This window comes from Syngnathus leptorhynchus, chromosome 5 (genome assembly GCF_054491065.1).
Source record: "Syngnathus leptorhynchus isolate UIUO chromosome 5, UIUO_Slep, whole genome shotgun sequence".
Taxonomy (NCBI): Eukaryota; Metazoa; Chordata; class Actinopteri; order Syngnathiformes; family Syngnathidae; genus Syngnathus; species Syngnathus leptorhynchus.
The window spans coordinates 4,159,141-4,186,309 of record NC_141199.1 but is presented as its reverse complement, the minus strand read 5'-3'; the positions used below and the strand labels follow the sequence as shown (position 1 = coordinate 4,186,309).

General features: G+C 43.3%; 1 protein-coding gene across 5 annotated transcripts in view; it reads right to left on the bottom strand.

The window, feature by feature from the left end:
• The window catches only part of LOC147056268 (uncharacterized), an 89,100-nt gene that overhangs the window by 32,201 nt on the left and 29,730 nt on the right, over positions 1-27,169 (bottom strand). For 3 of the 5 annotated variants that reach the window (XM_085911721.1, XM_085911722.1, XM_085911719.1), the window contains 4 exons: positions 25,753-25,951; positions 17,943-18,164; positions 14,898-15,113; positions 12,454-12,618 (listed from right to left, as the gene is read on the bottom strand). In XM_085911721.1, the coding sequence (XP_085767847.1) occupies positions 12,454-12,618; positions 14,898-15,113; positions 17,943-18,164; positions 25,753-25,951 (802 nt within the window). The remainder of the gene's footprint in view (positions 1-12,453; positions 12,619-14,897; positions 15,114-17,942; positions 18,165-25,752; positions 25,952-27,169) is intronic. The other 2 variants (XM_085911723.1, XM_085911724.1) reach the window with 2 other exon arrangements.

The window sequence follows — 27,169 nt, the reverse complement described above, 5'->3', positions numbered from 1 at the left end:
TATTTTATCTATACAGCCACATCGGAGGTACAAGATGGTATACAGAGGAATAAGAAGCCCCACAGCTAAAGTGAGATTGGAGCAACAATGGCTGCCAATGTGAAAGCTGCACAGTAGGAGATGGGAGGCAAGTAGCTGTTTTGAAGGCAGATTTGAACTTGAGATGAGGGAAAAACAACAATCAGATACAATCACCACATCATCAATCAAATAAAGAGGTGAAAAAATATTGTATAAGACATGCAGATGCAGTCTGAGCTCTGTACTGTATGTACAAAATATGCATGTATGTATGCATACACCAAGCACCGGCTCGTGCTATGACTCCTTTTTGACAATGGTATAATTTTTTTTAAGAAAAGGGAAAGATTCTCCATGTTGTGTTGGAATTAATATGAGTTTCATGACTAACTAATGCCTCCATCAACCTATCTCCCATGTGCAGCTGGTAGATAAGGACGAACTAAAGGGATGCTTGACATTGGTTGGAAACAGATGGTAAAGAGGCATCATGGGAAAAGGATGGAAGAGATAGATGGCTAAAAATGACAGGAATGGTGTGTGTGTGTGGGGGGGGGGGGGGTTTACAACTTTCTCAAATGGTTTGTACTTAAGTCACAACAACAACATGGTGGCCGATGGGATGATTGAGGGGACACAGAGCACAGTGTCATCTCCAGACCTGCGTGAAAGACCACTGTGTTCTTCCTGTATCCTGACAGCAGCTGAATATTTCGGAAAAGTCCTTTGGCTGTCAGCTTCACGTGGAAGTCGGACAGAGATAGTATTGGAGACCATAACATCTTCTTTGCTTGTACTCCAGCAGAAAAAATCCACCTCAGTTAAATCAACACGGCTGGAAGATGAAATATTTGTTTTGCTACTGCTCAAATGTCTCAGCAAAAGGCACCTCTCATCTGTTTGATTTCTTTAGCAGTCGCCCTTGTTAGCTTCTTATAATCTCCCCCGATTAATATGTACAAACACAATGTCAATAACAAATGTCCCATTTCTCTTGCGAATGACCTGAATTAAATTGTTGCCGAAGAGCATCGGATCTCAGATTGTGTCCAAAAAAAAAATACAGGATTAAGAGAATGACTAGAAAATGAAAAGGGTAAATCCATTCAGATGCCCTGCACTGAATCCATATAGAAGCCACATTAGGAAAAAAACCCAGCAACAGCTAAAAACAGCCGTCGGAGTAACTGAGTAGCTGATTGAAGAAGAGAAAATGGCGCCAAATGAGCTGTTGATTCCACAACTGTCAAGGTAGTAGTGAAACATCCGCCGACAAAAGGGAGGGAGAGAGAGCAAAGGAGGAAGGGGCAAGGCAGTATTGATGTGCTGAAAGGGAGGGAGAAATGGGAGGAGATGAAATCCTCAACTCTGCAACTGATTTGTAGTCTGTCTCCACTTCTATACAACGAACACAAACTCTACTTAATCACAAAAAAATGGATCGTAATCGATCTGACAGACTGTTACCTTTCGCTACAGTCAATAAAAGCTATTTTGAAGCAGCTCTTAAGATATGAATAACCGATACGCTTTGGTTATACAGACAGAGGGGAATGCGGCATTGAAAGGAGGGGGAGGGGACTCGTGGGATTTGTATAATCTTGCTTGTTTATTCTGCCTCCCTCACTCACCTTCATTCTCTGAAACCCATTGCTTGCTTGCTTTTTGCTTACACTACACATCTACGATAAACATTTACCGTAATTTTCGAACTATAAGTCGCGTTTTTTGTCATAGTTTGGGTGTGGGGGGGGCCCTTATACTCAGGAGCGATTTATGTGATTTTTTTCACAAATTTTCAAAATTCAAAAATCCGCGATGTAGTGAAACCGCGGTAAACGAACCGCGATGTAGCAAGGGATTACTGTCATTTGAACTACAAGTGACGTCACCCGTGCCGCGCGGCGGTTGTTTACATAAAGGGCAAAAGATTCAATCACGGGATGACGAAGATGACGAAGGGCCCCACGTACTACCGGCATCATTAGCGGCTTTGTTTGTAAGTGACACGGAGGACGAAGAGTTTGAAGGATTTAATGATTTGGAATGACACAGAAAGTTTGAAAAACTATTATGGCTTTTACGCACGCCCGGTCCTTCTCGACAGGAGCTCTCTTTCACCTCCGTGGATGGAAGTCTGGGGCCGGCGCTCGGCCGGATGGCTGTCCGGGGACGGTGGATGGGGCTTGGACATGGCTTTTACACACGCCGGGTCCTATTCTTTAGAGCTCTCTTCCACCTCCGTGGCTGGAAGTTCAGTAGTTGTTGCCTCATTGAACTCTTGTTTTGTTAAATAAAGAGCCGTTTACCAAACCCACGTCTTTCCCGGTACTTTGTTAACGCTACAATATCGTTATATACTAGATCTGTGCAGCGCACGCGCAGCGTTGTTGACATAAAGAACGAGGAATTTGATCAATGGATTTAATGATTTGGAGTGACACAGATGGTTTGATAATAGTGTTGTTATATAAACCCACATTTTTCCTGGTACTTTGTTAACGCTACAATATAGTTATATACTAGAATTGGCAATTTCTGGAGAAATTGCGTGTGAAGGCGAAGGCACTTCACACTATTGTGGGACTCGAAATGATGATTAAATGACAGAAAAATGGTAAATTAATAATGATTAAATCAAATAAAAACGGTAAATTAATGATGATGATGAAAGTAATTATTAAAGTGATGTGTTAAAATTGAATGAATGAAAAAAAAATCATGGCCAAGCAGGATTCGAACTCGCTCGCGGACGTGGCTCGTGTTTAGGGACCATTGTTTTCTCACTGAGCTAAACAGCGACTATGTGTTTTTTGTGGTGGAATGTTGCTATTAATCAAGAAATTAAAATGGTGAACGTTAAAATGGTAAAATGATGTTTTTAACTTAAAATTAAATGAATAACTAAATGAAAAATAAAAACGGTAAATTAATGATGATGATGAAAGTAATTATTAAAGTGATGTGTTAAAATTGAATGAATGAAAAAAAAATTATGGCCAAGCAGGATTCGAACTCGCTCGCGGACGTGGCTCGTGTTTAGGGACCATTGTTTTCTCACTGAGCTAAACAGCGTCTATGTGTTTTATGTGGTGGAATGTTGCTATTAATCACGAAATTAAAATGGTGAACGTTAAAACGGTAAAATGATGTTTTTAACTTAAAATTAAATGAATAACTAAATGAATGAATGGAAAATAAATAAATAAAAAATAAAAGAGTTAAATAAACGAGTTAAGGAAAGAAATCATGAAAAAAGTTGTCAGATGTCAAAATTTGAACTCACTCCTGAACGTCGCTCGTGTCTAATGCGCCATTAAGAATGAATGGGGGATTTTAAGGCACAAATTTGCAAATTATGCAAAAACGGTAAATGTTATGAACAAATAAAATACTAGCAATCATGCCGTGAATTTTTGGAACGTGTGAAAGTTGGAATGGGGTGAATCGGTTAAAGCATGTGGGAGTAGTTAGGTGTCAAAAAAGTGGGAGGAATAAAGTAGGATAATAATAAGAAGACTAGAATTGGCAATTTCTGGAGAAATTGCGTGTGAAGGCGAAGGCACTTCACACTATTGTGGGACTCGAAATGATGATTAAATGACATAAAAATGGTAAATTGATAATGCTGATTAAATAAAAATAAAACTGGTAATTTAATGATGATGATGAAAATAATTATTAAAATGTGTTAAAATTGAATGAATGAAAAATTAATGAATAAAAAAATTAGAGCCAACCGGGATTCGAACTCGCTCGCGGAAGTGGCTCGTGGTCAGATGACCATTGTATTCTTACTGAGCTAAACAGCTACTTAATGTTCCCGCGGTGGAATGATGCTATTAAACAAGAAATAAAAATGGTGAATTCCGTTAAAACGGTAAAATGATGTTTTTAACTTAAAATTAAATGAATAACTAAATGAATTAATGATGATGATGAAAATAATTATTAAAGTGATGTGTTAAAATTGAATGAATGAAAAAAAAATATTGGTCAAGCGGGATTCGAACTCGCACGGGAACAGCGGTCGTGTTCCAAATTCCAGTCTCTTCTTACTGAGCTAAACAGCGGCTTAGTGTTGCTGTGGTGGAATGATGATATTAAACAAGAAATAAAAAAGGTAAATGCCGTTAAAACGGTAAAATGATGTTTTTAACTTAAAATTAAATGAATAACTAAATGAATGAATGGAAAATAAATAAATAAAAAATAAAAGAGTTAAATAAACGAGTTAAGGAAAGAAATCATGAAAAAAGTTGTCAGATGTCAAAATTTGAACTCACTCCTGAACGTCGCTCGTGTCTAATGCGCCATTAAGAATGAATGGGGGATTTTAAGGCACAAATTTGCTAATTATGCAAAAACGGTAAATGTTATGAACAAATAAAATACTAGCAATCATGCCGTGAATTTTTGGAACGTGTGAAAGTTGGAATGGGGTGAATCGGTTAAAGCATGTGGGAGTAGTTAGGTGTCAAAAAAGTGGGAGGAATAAATTGTTTAATAATAATAAGAAGAAGAAAAATAAAGTAGAATAACAATAGTGTGAAGGCCTTCGCCTTCACACTAAAGAAGAAGAAGAAGAAGAAAAATAAAGTAGAATAACAATAGTGTGAAGGCCTTCGCCTTCACACTAACTAGATCTTTGCAGCGCACGCGCGGCGTTGTTGACAAAGAACGAGCAATTTGATCGATGGATTTAATGATTTAGAGTGACACAGCTGGTTTGATAATATTGTTGTTATATGATAGTTATTTGAAATATACTTTATATATCATTATATGGGTCTGTGGAATAATTAGAAATGCAACTTACAACGAGTCCGATGTCAGCGGCGCGGCGCATATGCGGCGCATACGCGGCATTGTTTACATAAAGCACGATCGATGGATTTAATGAATTGGAGTGACACAGATGTTTGATAAACGTGTTATTTATGTAATACTTACTTGAATAACTCTGAATGTTACGTCAGGCCCGTTAGCATACCGTATCGTTTAGCCTGTCGTTTCTGGTTCATGTCTGTTTTGGTGTTGGATTTTGACAAATAAATTTGCCCCAAAAGTGCGACTTGTACTCCGGTGCGACTTATATATGTTTTTTTTCACTTCATTGTGCATTTTATGGCTGGTGCGACTTGTACTCCGGAGCGACTTATAGTCCGAAAATTACGGTACTTTTGATAGTAGATAATAGAAGTAAGTACATAGATCATTTATTCTAATCACATGACTAGGAGTCAAATACAGTTTCAGTGCGTAGTCACACAGTCAGAAAAACATTTATCCACCACAACATTGATGACTTACATCATAATCAGTAATTAAATGGAATTTTGTGGTTGTGAGAGATTCATGTCACTGATGGACACACAGCATCAAAAATCCAAAATACATTATCCGTGTTTAAGTTGCAAAACAAGTTAAAACACATGGACAGTGAGGTAATACGTTGAACTGAAGTACCACTAAAGGTGCAACACACAACTGATTAATAATGTAAACTTGATTAATTCCCAACTCCATGACTACTGTCTTTATAGAAGCTTGTGTGCACTTTGTAGTGAGTGCTCACTTTTTTAGACTTGGGGCTCAATAACTAGGCAAATCCTAGCCCCATCTCTTGTCAGCATGGCAACAGAAGGCTTCCTTGGCATTGGCTCCGCGTCTGCAGTATAAAGGGCGGAATGTCCTAATTGTGTGTGATAAGACTGCCCTCTCAAAACTGGCTAATTTCAGTGAGGCAAAAAATAGGGGGTGCATAAACAGCTGTAATTCTTGAGTCTTGGGAGTTGGTATATTTTTCTTATTTTCTTACTGACTAACACACTAGGGAGTGCATAAATCATGAAAGTAATGTGTAACATTTCTCATTTATGATCACACATCAATTGACAATTGGTTCATATGTTTCCAGGTATATCTCCTTAAACAATTGAACAAATAATTTGAACATAAATATTCACATTTGTACCTACAATGTTTATTAAGATATTCTGTAGATACAATCATCCAAATCAATGCCACACTACTATTTGGAAAACCAAGGTGTTGATATTTGTGCAGGAGATTATTCATAATTGTTAGCAGAAGCAGCAAAACAAACAAAAAAGATGCTTTTCAAAAGCACAACCCAAGTAGTCTTGAAATACTCTTCCTCTGCATGTTAGAATCAATAAAGTCTATCTTAAAACTTGCCCCCAAAAAGTTAAAGAAAGAAACAAGACTGCTTGAAAAGCCCACATTGAAAACCACTGTCGCCAGAGGTTTGCTGGATGCTAGAATCAGATGCATGTGCGGGCTTTCTGAAGTTATGTGTGAGCGCACTGCACACAAGGCCGATAGCTTCTTGGTGACGAGTAGCTCCCCACAGGCCACACAGGGACTTCCAGAGGCGGCCACAGAGGGGAGACAGCCAGACACTCTAGCTCAAACCAAACACACAGCATGGTGGAATGCTGCCAACAAAGTTCCTCGCTTCACGAACACAATGTCAGAAATGATTGCTAAGACATTGTAACTCTGCATCCTTTAGGGCAGGATGTTGTATTACTTCATATAATGTTCAAATTAGTGTTCCAGCAGCTCCCAGTTGGTTTTTAAATGACAGAACATCAAACACGTTGAGATTTGACCACAAACACATAAAGCAGCATGCAAAGCTGAAATTCAAATTAATGTCAAATTCAAAACTGCAAATGTGGTTCTGCTCTAAACTGTGCCTGCATGAGTGTGTCCCGGCAGCAGTTAAATAATTACAGAGGGACTGCATAAGGATAATAATTACGTTTGTATAAACTTCCACTTATATGAAACAGTCAGCGATGTGGCTCATTTTAAATGATGATCTTGTATGAACTGATAGAAAAATCACAGTGTGCGTCATCTCCACGTAAGCAGTTTCATTCAAATGGCACCCAATAGAGCACTGGCAGAAATGTTTCTCTGCTGCCTCAAACATACTAGTCAGGACCCCAAAAGAAACCAGTCCTTTTCTCTGACTAAAAGACATATAATTCCTTCAAAAATGTGATAGGAAGAATAATGAAAATATAAAGTACCGTACCCCTCCGTGAGTCGTCACCCTATCGTGGTGGAGGGGTTTGCGTGCCCCTATGATCCTAGGAGCCATGTTGTCTGGGGCTTCATGCCCCTGGTAGGGTCACCCATGGCAAAAGGGTCCTAGGTGAGGGGCAAGACAAAGCACGGCTCAGAAGACCCCTTATGATGAAAAAGATATATGGATGTCGTTTTCCCTCGCCCGGACGCGGGTCACCGGGGCCCCTCTCTGGAGCCAGGCCTGGAGGTGGGGCTTGAAGGCGAGCGCCTGGTGGCCGGGCCTTTGCTCATGGGGCAAGCCCGAAAAGAAGACGTGGGTCCCCCTTCCAATGTGCTCACCACCTATAGGAGGGGCCAAAGGGGTCGGGTGCATAGTGAGCTGGGCGGCGGCCAAAGGCGGGGACCTTGGCGGTCCGATCCCCGGCTGCAGAGGCTGGCTTTAGGGACATGGAATGTCACCTCTCTGTCTGGAAAGGAGCCCGAGCTGGTGTGTGAGGCAGAAAGGTTCCGACTAGACATAGTCGGACTTGCCTCCACACATAGTTTGGGCTCTGTTACAAGCCCTCTCGAGAGGGACTGGACTCTCTTCCACTCTCGAGTTGCCCACGGTGAGAGGCGTCGAGCAGGTGTTGGCATACTTATTGCCCCCCGGCTGGGCGCCTGCACATTGGGGTTCACCCCGGTGAGCGAGAGGGTAGCCTCCCACCGCCTTCGGGTGGGGGGACGGGTCCTGACTGTTGTTTGTGTCTATGCACCGAACGGCAGCTCAGAGTACCCACCCTTCTTAGAGTCCCTGGAGGAAGTGCTGGAGAGCGCTCCTTCTGGGGACTCCATCGTTCTACTGGGTGACTTCAATGCTCACGTGGGCAATGACAGTGAGACCTGGAAGGGCGTGATTGGGAGGAACGGCCCCCCCGACCTGAACCCAAGCGGTGTTCTATTATTGGACTTCTGTGCTCGACACGGATTTTCTATAATGAACACCATGTTCAAGCATAAGGGTGTCCATGTGTGCACTTGGCACCAGGACACCCTAGGCCGCAGTTCGTTGATCGACCTTGTAGTCGTGTCATCGGATTTGCGGCTGCATGTTTTGGACACTCGGGTAAAGAGAGGGGTGGAGCTGTCAACTGATCACCATCTGGTGGTGGGTTGGTTCCGATGGTGGGGGAAGATGCCGGTTTGACCTGGCAGACCCAAACGCTCTGTGAGGGTCTGCTGGGAACATCTGGCAGAATCCCCTGTCAGGAAGAGCTTCAACTCCCACCTCGGCAGAGCTTTTCCCACGTCCCGGGGGAGGCGGGGGACATTGAGTCCGAGTGGACCATGTTCTGTGCATCCATTGTCGAGGCAGCCGACACGAGTCGTGGCCGTAAGGTGGTCAGTGCTTGTCGTGGCGGCAATCCCCAAACCCGCTGGTGGACACTGGTGGTAAGGGATTCCGTCAAGCTGAAGAAGGAGTCCTATCGGGCCGTTTTGGACTGTGGGACTCCAGAGGCAGCTGACAGGTTTGGCCAAGCGGAACGCGGCTTCGGCGGTTGCTGAGGCAAAAACTCGGGCGTGGGAGGAGTTTGGTGAGGCCATGGATACCTCCTCAATTCCACCACCACGCCTTCCTTTGTGGAAGCAGGGCCTGAGGACTCTGAGGTGGACTCTCCAATCTCGGAGGCCGAAGTCACTGAGGTAGTTAAAAAACTCCTTGGTGGCAAGGCCCCGGGGTGGATGAGATCAGCCCAGAGTTCTTAAAGGCTCTGGATATTGTGGGGCTGTCTTGGCTGACACGCCTCTACAGCATTGCGTGGACATCGGGGACGGTGCCTCTGGATTGGCAGACTGGGGTGGTGGTTCCCCTCTTTAAGAAGGGGGACCGGAGGGTGTGTTCCAATTACAGGGGAATCACACTCCTCAGCCTCCCTGGTAAGGTCTATTCAGGGGTGCTGGAGAGGAGGATCCGTCGGGAGGTCGAACCTCGGATTCAGGAGGAGCAGTGTGGCTTTCGTCCTGGCCGGGGAACAGTGGACCAGCTCTACACCCTCGGCAGGATCCTCAAGGGTGCATGGGAGTTCGCCCAACCAGTCCACATGTGCTTTGAAAACTTGGAGAAGGCGTTCGACCGTGTCCCTCGGGAGGTTCTCTGGAGGGTGCTTCGGGAGTACGGGGTGCCGAGCCAACTGATAAGGGCGGTTCGGTCCCTATATCACCGATGCCAGAGTTTGGTCCGCATTTCCGGCAATAAGTTGGATTCGTTCCCAGTGAAGGTTGGACTCCGCCAAGGCTGCCCTTTGTCACTGATTCTGTTCATAATTTTTATGGACAGAATTTCTAGGCGCAGCTGAGGCGTTGAGGGGGTCTGGTTTGGGGACCTCAGCATCGCGTCACTGCTTTTTGCAGATGACGTGGTGCTGTTGGCTTCTTCAGTCCGTGATCTCCAGCTCTCACTGGAGCGGTTCGCAGCCGAGTGTGAAGCGGTTGGAATGAGGGTCAGCACCTCCAAATCCGAGTCCATGGTCCTCGGTCGGAAAAGGGTGGAATGCCCTCTCCGGATCGGGGATGAGATCCTGCCGCAAGTGGAGGAGTTCAAGTATCTTGGGGTCTTGTTCACGAGTGAGGGCAGGATGGAGCGTGATATCGACAGGCGGATCGGTGCAGCGTCGGCAGTAATGCGGACTCTGTACCGGTCTGTCGTGGTGAAGAGAGAGCTGAGCCAAATGGCAAAGCTCTCGATTTACCGGTCGATCGAGAAGGCTCGAGCTATGGGTCGTGACCGAAAGAACGAGGTCCAGGATACAAGCGGCTGAAATGAGTTTCCTCCGCAGGATGTCCGGGCTCTCCCTTAGAGATAGGGTGAGAAGCTCGGTCATCCGGGAGAGACTCGGAGTAGAGCCGCTGCTCCTCCACGTTGAGAGGAGCTAGATGAGGTGGCTTGGGCATCTCATCAGGATGCCTCCTGGACGCCTCCCCGGGGAGGTGTTCCGGGCATGTCCCAACGGTAGGAGACCCCGGGGACGACCCAGGATGCGCTGGAGAGACTACGTCTCTCGGCTGGCCTGGGAACGCCTTGGGATCCCCCGGGATGAGCTGGAGGAAGTGGCTGGGGAGAGGGAGGTCGTGGAGTCCCTCCTAAAGCTGCTGACCCCGCGACCCGACCCCGGATAAGCGGAAGAAGATGAAGGTAAAGTACCGTAATTTCTGGAGTATAAATCGCTCCGGTGTATAAGTCGCACTTTTGGGGCAAATTTATTTGTCAAAATCCAACACCAAAAACAGACATGAACCAGCAACAACAGGCTAAACGTTATGCTAACGTGACACAAACGAGGAGCTGAGAACGGGCCTGACGTAACATTCAGAGTTATTCAAGTAAGTATTACATAAATGACACGTTTATCAAACCATCTGTGTCACTCCAATTCATTAAATCCATCAATCGTGCTTTATGTAAACAATGCCGCATATGCGCCGCATATGCTCACGTCGGACTCGTTGTAAGTTGCATTTCTAATTATTCCACAGACCCATATAACGATATATAAAGTATATTTCAAATAACTATCATATTAAAACAATATTATCAAACCATCTGTGTCACTCCAAATCATTAAATCCATCGATCAAATTGCTTGTTCTTTATGTCAACAACGCCGCGCGTGCGCTGCAAAGATCGAGTATATAACAATATTGTAGTGTTAACAAAGTACCAGGAAAGATGTGGGTTTATATAACAACAATATTATCAAACCATCTGTGTCACTCCAAATCATTAAATCCATCTATCAAATTCCTCGTTCTTTATGTCAACAAAGCCGTGCGTGCGCTGCAGAGATCTGGTATATAACGATATTGTAGCGTAAACAAAGTACCGGGAAAGACGTGGGTTTGGTAAACGGCTCTTTATTTAACAAAACAAGAGTTCAACGAGCCAACAACTACTGAACTTCCAGCCACGGAGGTGAAAGAAAGCTCCGTAGAGTATGACCGGGTGTGCGTAAAAGCCATGTCCGAGCCCCATTCACCGTCCCTGGACAGCCATCCGGTCGAGCGCCGGCCCCCGACTTCCATCCACGGATGTGAAAGAGAACTCCCATCGAGAAGGCCCGGGCGTGCGTAAAAGCCATAATAGTTTTTCAAACCTTCTGTGTCACTCCAAATCATTAAATCCTTCAAACTCTTCATCCTCCGTGTCACTTACAAACAAAGCCGCTAATGATGCCGGTAGTACGTGGGGCCCTTCGTCATCCCGTGATCAAATCCTTTGTCCTTTATGTAAACAACCGCCGCAACGGGTGACGTCACTTGCAGTTCAAATTACAGTAAACCCTTGCTACATCGCGGTTCGTTTATCGCCGTTTCACTACATCGCGGATTTTTGAATGTTGAAAATTTGTGAAAAAAATTACATACAAGTCGCTCCTGAGTATAAGTCGCCCCCCCCCCACCCAAACTATGACAAAAACCGCGACTTATAGTCCGAAAATTACGGTACATAAATGAAGATACTGGACCAAAGCTGCTCTTTGTTGTGAAAGATATACAAATCCCTGAGTCAGATTTGCAACAGTCCAGAAAACTAACAAAAAGAATGCTTAAAAGAGACAACCAATGCATTATAGACATGTTGCTTACAAAGCTAAATTAAAAACATAAAAATGAGTGCTTGAGCATATCACAGGCCTGCTCCTCCAGCACCCTGGTCAGCGCCCTGCCTATGACGCGCATCGTTCACAGGCACGCATACTAATAAGCACTCATTGCCTTCCACCTGTTCCTCATAAGCTGAATACTGAAACCTGCTTCTCGGCTCATCAACTCTTCCTGCTCTCGTTGCCTGTTGATTCCTGCTGTCGACCTTCCCTCAACACCGGCTGCCCTGACCTATTGCTTCTGACCATATCGCCGCCTCACCTCTTGTCTGTCCGATCTTTCGGCTATCCCGAGACCAGCTCGGCTTGACCTATTGCTCGTCCCTGACTGTGCCTTTGCCTCACCCCAGTCTGATTCGACATCTGCTTGCTCATCAGCCTGACTGCCTGTCAGTCTGTTCCTTCCCGCAAGCAACCAACCCTGTTCCAGCGCCTTTCATCTTGCCCAATCGGCGAATCTCTGCTGCTGCACCTGCTTTCCAGCCTTCCAATCCCCTTACCCCTGTGGTCAATATAACGCTATTCATGCTGCACTTGGTTGTCCTGCCTGGTTCGTTGCAGAGCAATAACGTCCAAGATTAATTGCGTACATTTTTAGTGTTTATTTGCAATGTAATTTAATGTGTTGGGCATAATATATGTACACACACACACACACACACACACACACACACACACACACACACACACACACACACACACACACACACACACACAAAGTACATCTTACCTGTTCCGCTGAGTCCACTGAGCCTTGCGGAGGTGATTGTCTGCAGTGGAAAATGCGATGGTTGTTTTGTCAACACCTGATTGACAGTTGATGATGTCTTGGCTGTTTGATTAGCTGTTGCTGTCTTGACGGTGCTCTGGTTGTTGACTGATGGGACCTTCACACCTTTGGGGAGAGCAGAGAGGATGTCAAATCCTATTGCAGATTTTGTTGATTTGGAAAAACATTCCGACTTGCCAATAATAGTCAGTGCCCCCGTGACAATGTGCAAGAATTAATTGTCCTCTATGAGAAATGGGCTATGATTCCACAGATGCACAATGCGCATTGATTTAACACTCACAAAGGACCAGTTGGTTTAGCTGTCATTAGATAGTGACTTAACCCAAAAATGCACAACTGAGTACAAGGAGGCCACACTTACTGCTTACAACTCTTCTAATGTAAAGCCATGTGTTCAATTAACCTTACAATGACTACCGTGAGGGCAGCACGGTGGCACACAGTTTAGCAAGTTCGCCTCTCAGTTCAAAGGTGCACGGTTCGACTCAAGATATGGAATACCTTTTTGCAGTTTGCAAGTTCTCTACGTACCTGTGTGTTTTTCCTCCGAGTACTCCGGTTTCCACTGATAATTGGCCGAATGAGCACTCTAAATTGCGTGTAGGTGTGGTTGTGAGTGTGAATGGTTTTGTCTATGTGTGCCCTGCAAATGATTCAGTTCTGGATGTACCCCACTTACTGCCCTGAGGTAGCTGGGCGACCCTCGTGAAGACAAGCAGTTTGGAAGAAGAATGATCGGCATGGCTGTTTGTAAAGGGTAATGGGTCACTCCCGTGAGCTGAAGAACATCATGTCACAGAAAGAATCTTGTGATTTAAAGGCTTTTGAGGGATGGGATTTACGACAAACCGGCCTGCCCACATTTGGAGCTTGGCTTCCTGTTTTCTTTTTTCCATCTCAGCCTATGTCACAAGAGGAAGGCAATCCTTCTAATGCGTAATGTTTCCTGGTTTGATATGTCATGTTCTATTGTCAACGAGTGTCTGAAATCTTATGTGATTAATTGCCACGAAAAATTCATAGGCATTATTCCCATCATTTTGTTCACTTCAACCTGTGAAAATATCAAAGTGTCCTGGTCAATATTTGAGATATACTCATTCAAATATGAGCTTGTATGAGCAAAACCCACTAAGACCTCCACTAAATCCTAAATATTGTGCTAATCGTTTTTAAATGTATTCTTACGGGTCGAAGTGAACAATAGGAGGAATGTGCATAAGAATTTTGTTGGCGACTGCTCGTAGTTTTCAGACATTTAGTAAGTTGTTACAGCTCCATAGTCAGACAGGCAAACAAACACAGCAGTTAGGTCGCGCTCGCTCCTATGGCATGTTGAGGCCAAATTAGTTTTTGACAACTAAACAGACAAGATAAGCAGAATGATTTCACCTTATTACTAGCCAGACAAGGACGGGGCTCCGTGTCGCAGACAAACATTTCTGAGCCCACCGACAACTGCGTTTGCCGCCGTGAAAGAGGCAGTCAGGGGCATCTTGTCCACTGGACCTCTCGTGGCCGATTTCCTGCTGATTATCCAGCCGGAGCAAGAGAAGCAGCGGCATATGTCGCACTGCCAGCCCGTGTGCACCAATTTCAGATAAATAACAGCAAGACAACCGGGTCGGCTTGTCGAAATTTACAAATTTGGCCTTGATAAGATTCTGAGGCCTGGACTTCCAACGATTAAGCAGAGTCTAAGAGTCAAAGTATCTCCTTTTTGGATAGGCAGTGAAGGGTGTACCCTGTAGGTGGACTTCAGGGGGAAATAAAAGTCAAATCAATCCTTAAATTAAATACACTGCATAATCACTTCATAACAATTCATCTTAAAAAAAGCTACTCGGACCGCATTGTTTTGTGACTTATGAAAGAAAACAGACAGACATGACAGGAATGGCACTTTTGCTGCAGGGGGGCTACTCATATCGTGCTCTATTAGGTCAGCCATGGAAAGGCTAATCATTTGATCAAATTTTTAGAGGTTGAAGTGACCCTAGGTAGAGAGTCTATTTGATGACCGTTATTTTAATATTATTAGCGCTGGATTTTGAATGGACAAATTCTGATTGATGCCTCCTCCAAGACGTGAAGGTGGAGGGCGTGGCTATATTCCTCATTAAAATTGGGGATCTTTAAAGGCATTACATTTATTTATTTCTCCAAATCAGAAGGATAAAATAGAAAATAGTTGTTTCCATTTTGATAAAGTAAATAAACTGAGTTTGTTAGTGAAAAATAGACAATATCACGGTTGGATCATCCCTTCAAAGTTCAAGGTGTGCATATGATAAATAATACCATTTAGCAGAGGTTTTGGTCCAGTATATGGAATAGTCTATTAAGCATCAAAATGTGTCACCTTGTGCTTATCTACCTACGTGTAGCTGTTGTTCGGGACTGCGGTGAAAGAGCTTTGCCTCTGACTGAAGGTGACTTGGGAACAGCAGTTACACAAGTGCTGTTAAAAGAGGTAACAGAGTCACAGGAACTACTGAGACCCCAGGTTTTTTTCCCACTTGGACTGCCTATGGAAGGGTTGCTTCTGCTGGCCCTCTCGTCCGACCTGGTACCGATACATAAAAAGTTGGGAGAAGCTAAAAAAGAGAGAGATTATTTAAATGCTTGTCAGCTTGTTGTTAAATGTCGCAGAACACCATCTTAACTAAAGGAGATGTCCCATGAAGGAGACAGAATATTGAATAAACTATTAAATTATTAAACCCTTAATGTTACAACAAATACTTTGCACAGCACAAAAATGAAAGTTGTTTGTGGTAGTGTGTAGAAAGATCTGAAGAAGAGATGTAATTACAGAGAAAACACATTGTTTGTTCTTGCAGTATGTCAGTCTCTTCCAGTATAAGTGATGTGTACTTTATGAAAGTGCTGCTGGTAGTCAGCATGAAAGCCATTACAAGGGTATGATTTAAAATTGATCCACCAACAAATGAATATGGCTGGGACCAATAGAATATTTTAAATGGAAACTTTCACATACATACTGAGGGTTCAGGAAGGGAAATTTAAATCAAGATGGGGAAAATGGGTTTGATTAATTTACATTCGCAATTTCCACCAGCTCAGTGGCCTAGTAGTAGAGTGTCCGCCCTGAGACTGGAAGGTTGTGGGTTCAAACCCCGGCCGGGTCATACCAAAGACTATAAAAATGGAACCCATTGCCTCCCTGCTTGGCACTCAGCATTAAGGGTTGGAATTGGGGGGTTAGATCACCAAAAATGATTCCCGAGCGCGGCGCCGCTGCTGCTCACTGCTCCCCTCTCCCCCAGGGGATGGATCAAAATCACATGGGGATGGGTTAAATGCAGAGGACAGAGCCCTTTGAGACTGCTTGTGATTTAGGGCTATATAAACTTGACTTGATTGATTGATTGATTGAATTTGGCTAAATTTAACATTTGCAATGACTTTCTGCTTAGAAAAAAGATTTGTTCCTGGAAAATGTGTGCTTCCAGAGGTCATTTGTCTTTAATTAATAATCAACATTTTGTGCCACCAATAATTCTTCAGAAAATATAATCAAAGTGATAGAGAATAATTGGTTTGCCAGTAATTCTTTAACAAACATAATGTTCCAAAGAGCTCCCAAGTTTTGGTGAATGAAGCCATTGTTTAATTTCCAGATCAAGCTTTTCCACAAATATGAATTTATTCATTGTAGAGTTCTCGCCAACCTCTGCATAACAAGTTTGACATTCCAGTCCTCGGGGCTGACATTCCTAGTATTAAAGACCACTATCTCCAACAGGGCCAAAACAAATGAGTAAATGCTCATAATCTCTTGAGAAAAATGGGTTCATACCGACAAATGGCACTTTTGTGACTGCTGCCTCATCATTAATAATTTTTTTCCCCATCTTTCATTTTTGTCTTTGGCATGTATAAAAGATATACCGTAATTTTCGGACTATAAGTCGCTTCGGAGTATAAGTCGCACCAGCCATAAAATGCACAATAAAGTGAAAAAAACATATATAAGTCGCACCGGAGTATAAGTCGCACTTTTGGGGCAAATTTATTCGTCAAAATCCAACACCAAGAACAGACATGAACGAGCAACAACAGGCTAAACAATAGGTATGCTAACGTGACATAAACATAAATGAAGAGCTGAGAACGGGCCTGACGTAACATTCAGAGTTATTCTAATAACTATTACATAAATAACACGTTTATAAAACCATCTGTGTCACTCCAATTCATTAAATCCATCGATTGTCCTTTATGGAAACAATGCCGCGTACCCGCGCCGTCGGACTCGTCATGATTTGCATTTCTAATTATTCCACAGACCCATATAACAAAGTCAAAGATACGTAGAGTATATTTCAAATAACTATCATATTACAACAATATTATCAAACCATCTGTGTCACTCCAAATCATTAAATCCATCGATCAAATTCCTTGTCCTTTGTCAACAACGCCGCGCATGGGCCCTGACGTCAGCCTCGTTGTTATTCCACAGATCTAGTATATAACTATATTAAAGCGTTAACAAAGTACAAGCAAAGACGTGGGTTTGGTAAACGGCTCTTTATTTAACAAAACAAGAGTTAAACAAGGCAACAACTACTGAACTTCCAGCCATGGAGGTGGAAGAGAGCTCCATAGAATTGGACCGGGCGTGCGTAAAAGCCATGTCCGAGCACCATCCACCGTCCCCGGACAGCCACCTGCCCGAGCGCCGGCCCCAGACTTCCATCCACGGAGGTGAAAGAAATCTCCGTAGAGTATGACCGGGCGTGCGTAAAAGCCATGTCCGAGCCCCATCCACCGTCCCCGGACAGCCACCCGGCCAAGCACCGGCCCCCGACTTCCATCCACGGAGGTGAAAGAGAGCTCTCGTCGAGAAGGACCGGGCGTGCGTAAAAGCCATAATCGTTTTTCAAACCTTCTGTGTCACTCCAAATAATTAAATCCTTCAAACTCTTCGTCCTCCGTGTCACTTACAAACAAAGCCGCTAATGATGCCAGTAGTACGTCGGGCCTTCGTGGATTTAAAGATGTCACGTTAGCATACCATGGTTCATGTCTGTTTTGGTGTTGGATTTTGACAAATAAATTAGCCCCAAAAGTGCGACTTAATTTATTTATTTATTTTTACTTTATTGTGCATTTAATGGCTGGTGCGACTAATACTCCGGAGCGACTTATACTCCAAAAATTACGGTACACTTGTTAAAGAAATAACCCTTAGTGTTGGCAAATAGTGCATTATTGTCCTGAAAATGGTAAACAGTCCCTCTCATGTGTTAGTGTTCTCTCTATCTTGACCAGATGTGCCCCTTGACATCAACAGAGGAAGACAAGAGCGTTGATGTCAGCACAAACACAGGCACACAAAAACACATGCACGCACGCACACATAGGTTGGGAAGCGAAGAACTGCATCACAATCTTACCTTTACTTGTAGGTCCGTTATTATCATTACATCCCAGCACTGAAAAATTAAGGCTCGAAGGTAATCCTTTGACAGGAAGCTTGGATGCAGCATTTAAAACTGGTCGCCCACACACCACTGAGGTTGGTTGGAGACTAGATGTCATTTTTGAATTGGAATTTGAAAAGCCAGAGGTCGATGGGGAAGTTGGTTTCTCTGGTGTGGTGCGGGGCTTGGAGACACCTGCAAGTGTGAATTGTTTATTATTCGAGGTTATGATGCTAACTCACTTCCAATAGCTCTGAACAAATTTGAAAAGCACCTTTACATTTGGTTTATACTTGGACAGCATATTCACACGTAACACATTCATACTTTCACTTTTTGGTTCTTTTATCACAAACAAGGTATTTTAGGTTGCATTACCTGACATGTTTCGGCATGAACTTCGGTGATGGATGACTTGTAGTGTTCATGTTCTGCTTGCTGTTTTATTGCTCTACACATCCATCAAACCACACACAACACTCCGTCAGATACTGGTCCACCCAAAAGACAGAATCAACCCGGAAAATAAATGCAACTCCATATACGAGATACCATGCAAATCATGCAATAAATCATACATCGGGGAGACAGGGAGGAATTTCACCACCAGGAAAATGGAACACAAAAAGGAGTGTGAGAAGGAAACAGCAATAAGACAAACAAGAGCAATAAAACAGCAAGCAGAACATGAACACTACAAGTCAGCCATCACCGACCACTGTAAAAGAGAAAACCACATCATGGACTGGGAAAAGGCCAGAGTCATCCGCACCGAAGAAAATAAACATCAGCGTTGGATCAGGGAGGCCATTGAGATCCGTAAACGAGGCCCGAGGACCATCAACAGAGACGAGGGAGCCTACATGCTCTCTACCACCTGGAGCAGCATTTTGGAGAGGTGAAGCAGAGGGCGTGACTCATCTGTCAAATCTGACAGGTGAGTCACGCCTTCATTCATCGATCAGCTGATAAAGACGCGTCACAACTACAGCAGTGACACTCTGATGAAGGCGGAAGTTCATGCCGAAACATGTCAGGTAATGCAATCTAAAATACCTTGTTTGTGATAAAAGAACCAAAAAGTGATTGACAAAGGAAACAAAGTGAACTTAGTACAACTACATTCATACTTTAATGATAACAATAGCAGGAGTAGTCGGGCTCCCTACATGGTGAATGAAGAGGCCAAAGCTTCACTTCTAGTGTGCTGTATATGGTAGTGATGTTTTGGTAGTGAATGAAACAGGTCTGGAGCCAGCAACATGAGTTTCATGAGCTGCTCTCACTCGCACACTTTTTTCTCTTCAAACTGCATGTGCATCCCGCCGTCATGACCACATTCTACCGTGGCACTATTGAGAGCGTCCTCTCCAGTTGCATCGCTGTGTGAGGTGGTGGCTGCTCTGAGTACAACATGAAGCCCCTGCAGCGCATAGTGACCACTGCGAGTAAAATCATCGGGGCTCCACTCCCCTCCCTGAAGGAAGTTTACGCCTCCCGTCTCACCCGCAAAGCGGGTGCGATTGTGTGTGATGAGAGTCACCCCGCTCACTCTTTGTTTGTACTTCTGCCCTCTAGGAAGAGATACAGATGCCTGCGCTCCCGCACCACCAGACTCAGGGACAGCTTCGTGCTCCAAGCTGTCCGGATCCTGAATTCCCTCCCCCCTCCACCCTCTGCTACATGACGTCCTGTTCTTTTGCGCTATGATCTGGCTGTCTGCTATCAGCGCGCTTGCTCCATTTTGCTGCTCTTATTTGTCTATTTATTTATTTATTGTTTATTTATTTGGGTTATTTGCTTATTACTTATTCGTTGCTCTTGTCTGTCGTTTTTACTCTTTGCGCTATTTGATGTGAGTGTTGTGTACTGTGTCTAGTCACCGTGGGACGGTGGGAAACGTAATTTCGATCTCTTTGTGTGCCTGGCATGTGAAGAAATTGACAATAAAGCGGACTTTGACTTTGACTTTGATTGGTTCCGCACTAAGCTAATGGGGGAGGAGTGGCAGTTAAGTGTGTGCTGTCTACCTCCCGAACAAGAGAGTAGGGAGGGAGATATGAGAGAAAGAAAGAAAGGGGCCACAAGAGAAACAACACCAATACTGGAAAGGAAAGGTCAGAAAATTGTGAAAGTAGGAAAATGGGTAAATATGGACCTTATTCAATTTTATTGACAATACAAGGGCAGAATGGAGAATGCAAAAAAAAAAAAATCTTATGAAGCTGGGTTCACGAACAACCTGCACAGGCACCCATACAGCAAATTTTTTTACAATGGAGAAAACGGCCAGTGAGGACAACACAACAGAAAAGCCTAAGCCCAAGAAGGAAAAAGAATGGGGCATTTCACAGATAATACCAGAAGGCGCATTTGAAATATGGATTTACGATAGGTGATTTGGGAAGGAAGGAAGGAAGGAAGGAAGGGAGGGAGGGAGGGAGGGAGGGAGGGAGGGAGGGAGGGAGGAAGGAAGGAAGGAAGGAAGGAAGGAAGGAAGGAAGGAAGGAAGGAAGGAAGGAAGGAAGGAAGGAAGGAAGGAAGGAAGGAAGGAAGGAAGGAAGGAAGGAAGGAAGGAAGGAAGGAAGGAAGGAAGGAAGGAAGGAAAGAAAACAAGACATCAAAAAACAAGAAAGCAAGAAAGACAGGCAGAGGATACAGACAGACACACAGACAAGACAGACAGAAGGAAGGACAGAAAGAAACAAAAAAAGACTGTTTACATGTTTTCACCATAGTCACATTAAGTCACACAAACAGGAGACCCAGAGCACTATTAAATGACTGAAGCCAGCAGGAAACATCTGGCTTCATTCAATTTCAATACTAATGAATGTCAGCCCAGAGAAAGCAGCTGGATTGTGTTACTGAAGAAATCTTTGTTAAGAACTGGACAACTCGTCTCCAAACTACAGTCTTTAGCAGGGCACATGAAATGCAAGGAAGGGACCAATGACTTATATTAGCCAACATTCCTTTCGGACTATAAGTCGCTTTTTTTTTCATAGTTTGGGGGGGACGGACGGGGGCGGGACACTTATAAGTGAACATTTTCAGTTGATCATTAACACATTACTTTCTAGTATAGTTGATCACTTCATGTTACTTTCACTTTAAACCGCACGAGGGCGCACTATGGCTGTGGAATAATTGGAGCCTCACTGACAATGAGTTCCATTCACTGACTTCCGGAGTCAGGAGATTTAATGTATATGTTGTTAGACTTCAGTAGTTTCCGATTGTCTAGCAAGGCCGTGAAGGCAGCGGTGGGGGGGGGGGGGCGAGAGGAGCGACCCAGGGCGCTTGCGTGTGTTGGCTCATATGTTGAGCTCTTGATTTGTGAAATAAAGAGCCGGTTACCAAACCCACGTCTTGCCTGGTACTTTGGTAAAGCTACAATATAGTTATATACTAGATCTGTGGAATAATTGGCACAGAGGATAAATATTCCGATCGATTTAATGATTTAGAGTGTCACGGATGGTTTGTTAAAATTGTTCTTTATACGTATTACATTTATTTGATAAATCTAGTCTGACGTCAGCGGCGCATGTAGTCTTTCTGGCGTCAACAGCTGTGTCTGTGTGGGTGTTTTTTTTTTTTAAGTTAAAGTCCCCAAAAAAAGTCCCAATGATCATCGTCACACACACATCTGGGTGTGGTGAAATTTGTCCCCTGCATTTAACCCATCCCCATGTGATTTTGATCCATCCCCTGGGGGAGAGGGGAGCAGTGAGCAGCAGCGGTGCCGCGCTCTGGAATCATTTGGTGATATAACCCCCCAATTTCAACCCTTAATGCTGAGTGCCAAGCAGGGAGGCAATGGGTTCCATTTTTATAGTCTTTGGTATGACCCGGCCGGGGTTTGAACCCACAACCTTCCAGTCTCAGGGCGGACACTCTACTACTAGGACACAAAAAGAAGATTCCGATGGATTTAAAGATTTGGAGTGGTTTGATAAAATTGTAATTGTTTATATTATTGTTATTTCATACATAGTTTATATATTGTTATATGGGCCTGTGGAAAAATTTGAACTGCAACGCACCGCTGACGTCGGACTTGTTTACATAAAGGAGGACGAACTCGATCGATGGCTTTAATGATTTGGCGTGACACAGATGGTTTGATAAACGTGTTATTTATGTTATAGTTATTTGAATAACTGTTAATGTTACATCAGGCCCGTTCTTAGTTTCTCGTTTGTGTTTATGTCACGTTAGCATACCGTATCTTTAGCCTGTTGTAGTTGGTTCATGTCTGTTTTTGGTGTTGGACTTTGTCAAATAAATTTCCGCAAAATGCGATTTAAACTCCGGAGCAATTTATATAGGTTTTTTTCCTCTATATTGTGCATTTTATGGCTGATGCGACTTGTATTCCGGAGCGACTTTTAGTCCGAAAAATACGGTACGTGCATGCATGTAACATTCTGCAGAGAAACCCAAGCTTAATAATTATTTCTGGCTCCACAAAGCACCACTTTCAATTTACAATGTTGGTTGATGCAGTAAAAAGATCGTTGTATTGTCACGTAGTGGAACATAATTCACATTATTACGCTGGCGTGGTTTGTCATGATAAGAGCTAAGCAAGCTCGATCTGCAGAGCACTTTGCTCTCGTTTAGACACACTTTTTTCTTTTTTCAAGTCAAGTAATTTAATGGAGGATAACTTGGGGGAGGCAACTTCTTATCTTTCACCTTTCCCATGCACGTCTCGCTTGTTTTTGCCCTCGAATGTTTGTTATTGGCTAGCATGAAATAAGGCTCTTCATCAGCTGGTTTTAGCATTGTATTCAAGGACAAGTGTAAAAATGAGTTGAGCAGGGAAAACCTATATCGTTGATTTGAGGATATAATAATTTCATGAATGTACATATCCATATACCTATGGTAACAAAAGAGTAACCCTAGCCTACAACTAACCATCTCCAGCAGTTGATCAAACCGACATTCTTTGAACTTTGTGGCTGTGAAAGGTTTTTGCAGATGAGATTTACATCAACCAAAAATTGTACCATCACTTCTTTCTTTACAGAGTGTTGCAAGAGCAGCAGCTTAAGCATGGACGTTCAGACCTCCCTCTCCCCGCCCACTTTTTCTAATTATTCAGATGGTATCCAAAGGCGTGCGTTTGCAGGACAGTCAGGAGGCAAAGTCCAGGAGGGTTCAAAAGGATTGGGTGTCCCTGGCATGGGGGACCTTGGCGGTCTGATCAATAGCTACAGAAGCTAGCCATAGGAACATAGAATGCACACTTATTCGTATTTACACAAATCCTCCCTTCTGACACACCTACTGCACGTGTTTTAAGTCGAGGCAGACAAGTATGTCTGAGTATGACAGCAGAGGCTGTCAAGAACTCATGGCACTTCAGAAGATTAAGCAGATTTAATTAGAAAATTGCTTTTTATAAAATGTGGTGTAAATGCTGACTCAATCACATCATTTTTGGTCAGGCTCTTTTTGCGACCACGTCTTCTCTAGATTATAAGGCATTGAGCGTGATTGGTCTGAACTGAAAACTAAGCCATGAGGTCAGTGTACAGGTGTATGTGAATGTTAGCATACAGAATGAAACTGTGGTGAAAAAGAAATATGATAGCTCTCCTTTACCTTATGATTAGTGCATGTAGCATATATTAAAACTGTATGCAAACTTCAGGTGCAATATTAAAGTAGGTAAGTCTATCCCATCAACTATGTGGAAGGACAGATTTGACAGGGCATGCCCATATACTGGCATAAAGATTTGTAAATGACAGTATTTTACAGTTTGTTTTGTCTTAAACTACCTCTACCGTGTAGAACAGTAAACTGTGTGATTTTTAGAAGCCATATAGTTAATTTGGCCATTGAAAGATGAAGCTGTTAATGTTGTTTTTCACACTTAATATACAGTGTAATCTAGGATATGATGCAATGCTGAAATAGCAAATTAAACTAACCCCAGTGACCATAAGATTGCTTTAGAATAGATTTGTAATTACCGTAATTTTCGGACTATAAGTCGCTCCGGAGTAAAGTTGCACCAGCCATAAAATGCACAATTAAGTGAAAAAAACATATATAAGTCGCACCGGAGTATAAGTGGCACTTTTGGGGCAAATTTATTTGTCAAAATCCAACACCAAAAACAGACATGAACCAGCAACAACAGGCTAAATGATACGGTATGCTAACGTGACATATACACAAATGAGGCGCTGAGAACGGGCCTGACGTAACATTCAGAGTTATTCAAGTAAGTATTACATAAATAACATGTTTACCAAACCATCTGTGTCACTCCAATTCATTAAATCCATTGATTGTGCTTTTTGTAAACAATGCCGCATATGCACCGCATATGCTCACGTCGGACCCGTTGTAAGTCGCATTTTCACAGACCCATATAACAATATATAAAGTATATTTCAAATAACTATCATATTACAACAATATTATCAAACCATCTGTGTCACTCCAAATCATTAAATCCATCGATCAAATTCCTCGTTCTTTATGTCAACAACATTGCGCGTGCGCTGCAGAGATCTAGTATATAACTATGTTGTAGCGTTAACAAATTACCAGGAAAGACGTGGGTTTATATAACAAGATTATCAAACCATCTGTGTCACTCCAAATCATTAAATCCATCGATCAAATTCCTCGTTCCTTATGTCAACAACGCCGCGCGTGCGCTGCACAGATCTAGTATATAACGATATTGTAGCATTAACAAAGTACCAGGAAAGCCGTGGGTTTGGTAAACAGCTCTTTAGTTAACAAAACAAGAGTTCAACGAGCCAACAACTACTGAACTTCCAGCCACAGAGGTGAAAGAAAGCTCCGTAGAGTATGACCGGGCTTCCGTAAAAACCATGTCCGACCCCCATCCACCGTCGTCGGACAGCCACCCGGCCGAGCGCCGGCCCCCGACTTCCATCCACGGAGGTGAAAGAGAGCTCCCGTCGAGAAGGACCGGGCGTGCGTAAAAGCATAATAGTTTTTCAAACCTGCTGTGTCACTCCAAATCATTAAATCCTTCAAACTTTTCGTCCTCTGTGTCACTTACAAACAAAGCCGCTAATGATGCCGGTAGTACGTGGGGCCCTTCATCATCTTCGTCATCCCATGATCGAATCCTTTGTCTGTTATGTAAACAACCGCCACGCGGCACTGTCGACGTCACTTGCAGTTCAAATGACAGTAATCCCTTGCTACATCGCGGTTCGTTTATCACGGTTTCACTACATCGCGGATTTTTGAATTTTGAAAATTTGTGAAAAAAATCACATATAAATCGCTCTTGAGTATAAGCTACACCAACTAGTTATATTGTAAATGCTGATAACGACTTCAACGAAATCTCTTCACTTAGACAACGCTACAGCTACAGGATATCAAATGGCTAGCCGCAAATTCAGACAAACTATAAGTATCCAGACCTGTTTCGGTCTATATCTGCTGTCTGTCAGCGTCAGTCCACAGCTTGTCACGTCTAAAAAGTGTAGCCATCACACTTGCTGCTAAACAATATGTATGGATGTGTGGTTTTTGTGGTATGTGGAAGGTATTTTAACTGTCGGCTCCACTGTCAGAGTGTTCATTTTCTGAACGTGCTCCAGAGAGGAACTTGGAATTTTGTTCCATTATACACATGCAAGCATGCATGCAAAAACATGCATACGCACACACACACAGTTCGGAAGTATTGTATGACTAGCATACTGTTGTGTTTCTGATTTCAGGTTTCATAAAGTTAAAGGTGTTTGCTGTAAGAGCTTTGACTCACCATGGCTCTGACTTTGAACGTGTCTCACTTTCCCTGGAGATCCATCCCAGGCACTCTGAGCAACTTCTTTCAACATAGGTCCATTAGTCTGGCTTTGTCGGAGCTTGGGGGCCTCTGGTCCTGGAGGTGGAACTGCTCCCTTATCCACTCTAATGCTTTTCCCTGGCTGCCTCACAGTGGGCCCCAAATTAGAGACTTTCTGCAGGAACAGTTTATGCTTAGTGACAGAGTTCCAACCAAGGGGCCCTAGCTCAGAGCTGTGCACTGAGACCATAGTGTTAGCCATTCCCTGCTCAGTCAGAAATGAGGAATGAGAAAAGAGGGAAGGGAGGCAGGGAAGGAGCAGAGGGGAGGAGTGAGGGAAGTGTGTGTGTGTATTTGTAAAATGAGTAAAGGAGGCGGAAAAAGAAGAGGCGAAAACATGGAAGCAGGGATTGAATACAAAAATCTCATTGTGTTAATCATCCAGGCTCTGACCAGGCTAATTTTTCTTTTAGTCTCAGCTCAAGCGTTCCATGTTGCACCCCCCTCATGACTCTCTCTACCAACACCAGCACATCTGGAGTGAGTTTACTGTGGTGTGTGTGTGTGTGTGTGTGTGTGTGTGTGTGTGTGTGTGTGTGTGCGTGCGTGCAAGTGTATGTGTTGTGTGTGCGTGCGTGTGTCTTTGTGTGCGTGCGCGCGCGCGTGTGTGTGTGTGTGTTTGTGTGTGTGTGTGTGTGTGTGTGTGTGTGTGTATGCGGGTGTGGGCGAGTGCGGGTGGTTTTTATTTTTATTTTTTGACCAATTACATTTCATAAAATTCTTGACGTTCCTATTTTACAATACAGTGCTGTTATAACAAGTTTTAAGGAGGTTTGTAAAAGATTATTGATATTTGATGTCATTTCAATCATCATTAAAGACAAGCATAAAAAAAGACTTGTTGTATGGAGTACTTTGAGTCCTAAATATATTTTTCTCATGTATGTACTCGAATAGGTTTGTATTTGCATACATTACAGCCAATACATTTTGAACACGCCCTTTGTTGACACAACCCTGTTGGGGCAGGTTTTAGGCATGTCGGAGTTCTTGAAGGGCAGCACATGCTCATGTGAAAGTGTAGAGCAGTGGTCCCCAAACCCCGGGCCGCAGACCAGTACCGGTCCGTGGATCATTTAGTACCAGGCCGCACAAGAAAGAATAAATAACTTGCATTATTTTACACCATTATTTTATTTTACAGTGATGTGTACATAACACAACATTACTCATGTTATGTTGTTGGCATGATGTTATGAAGATGTTGATGTTGCGAGTAAATTTGCATAGAATACACAGTGGGTTTACGTTTATTATTATATTATACTGTGGTGTTCACATACATCAGCGGTTCCCAACCTTTTTTGCGCCACGGACCGGTTTCATGTCAGAC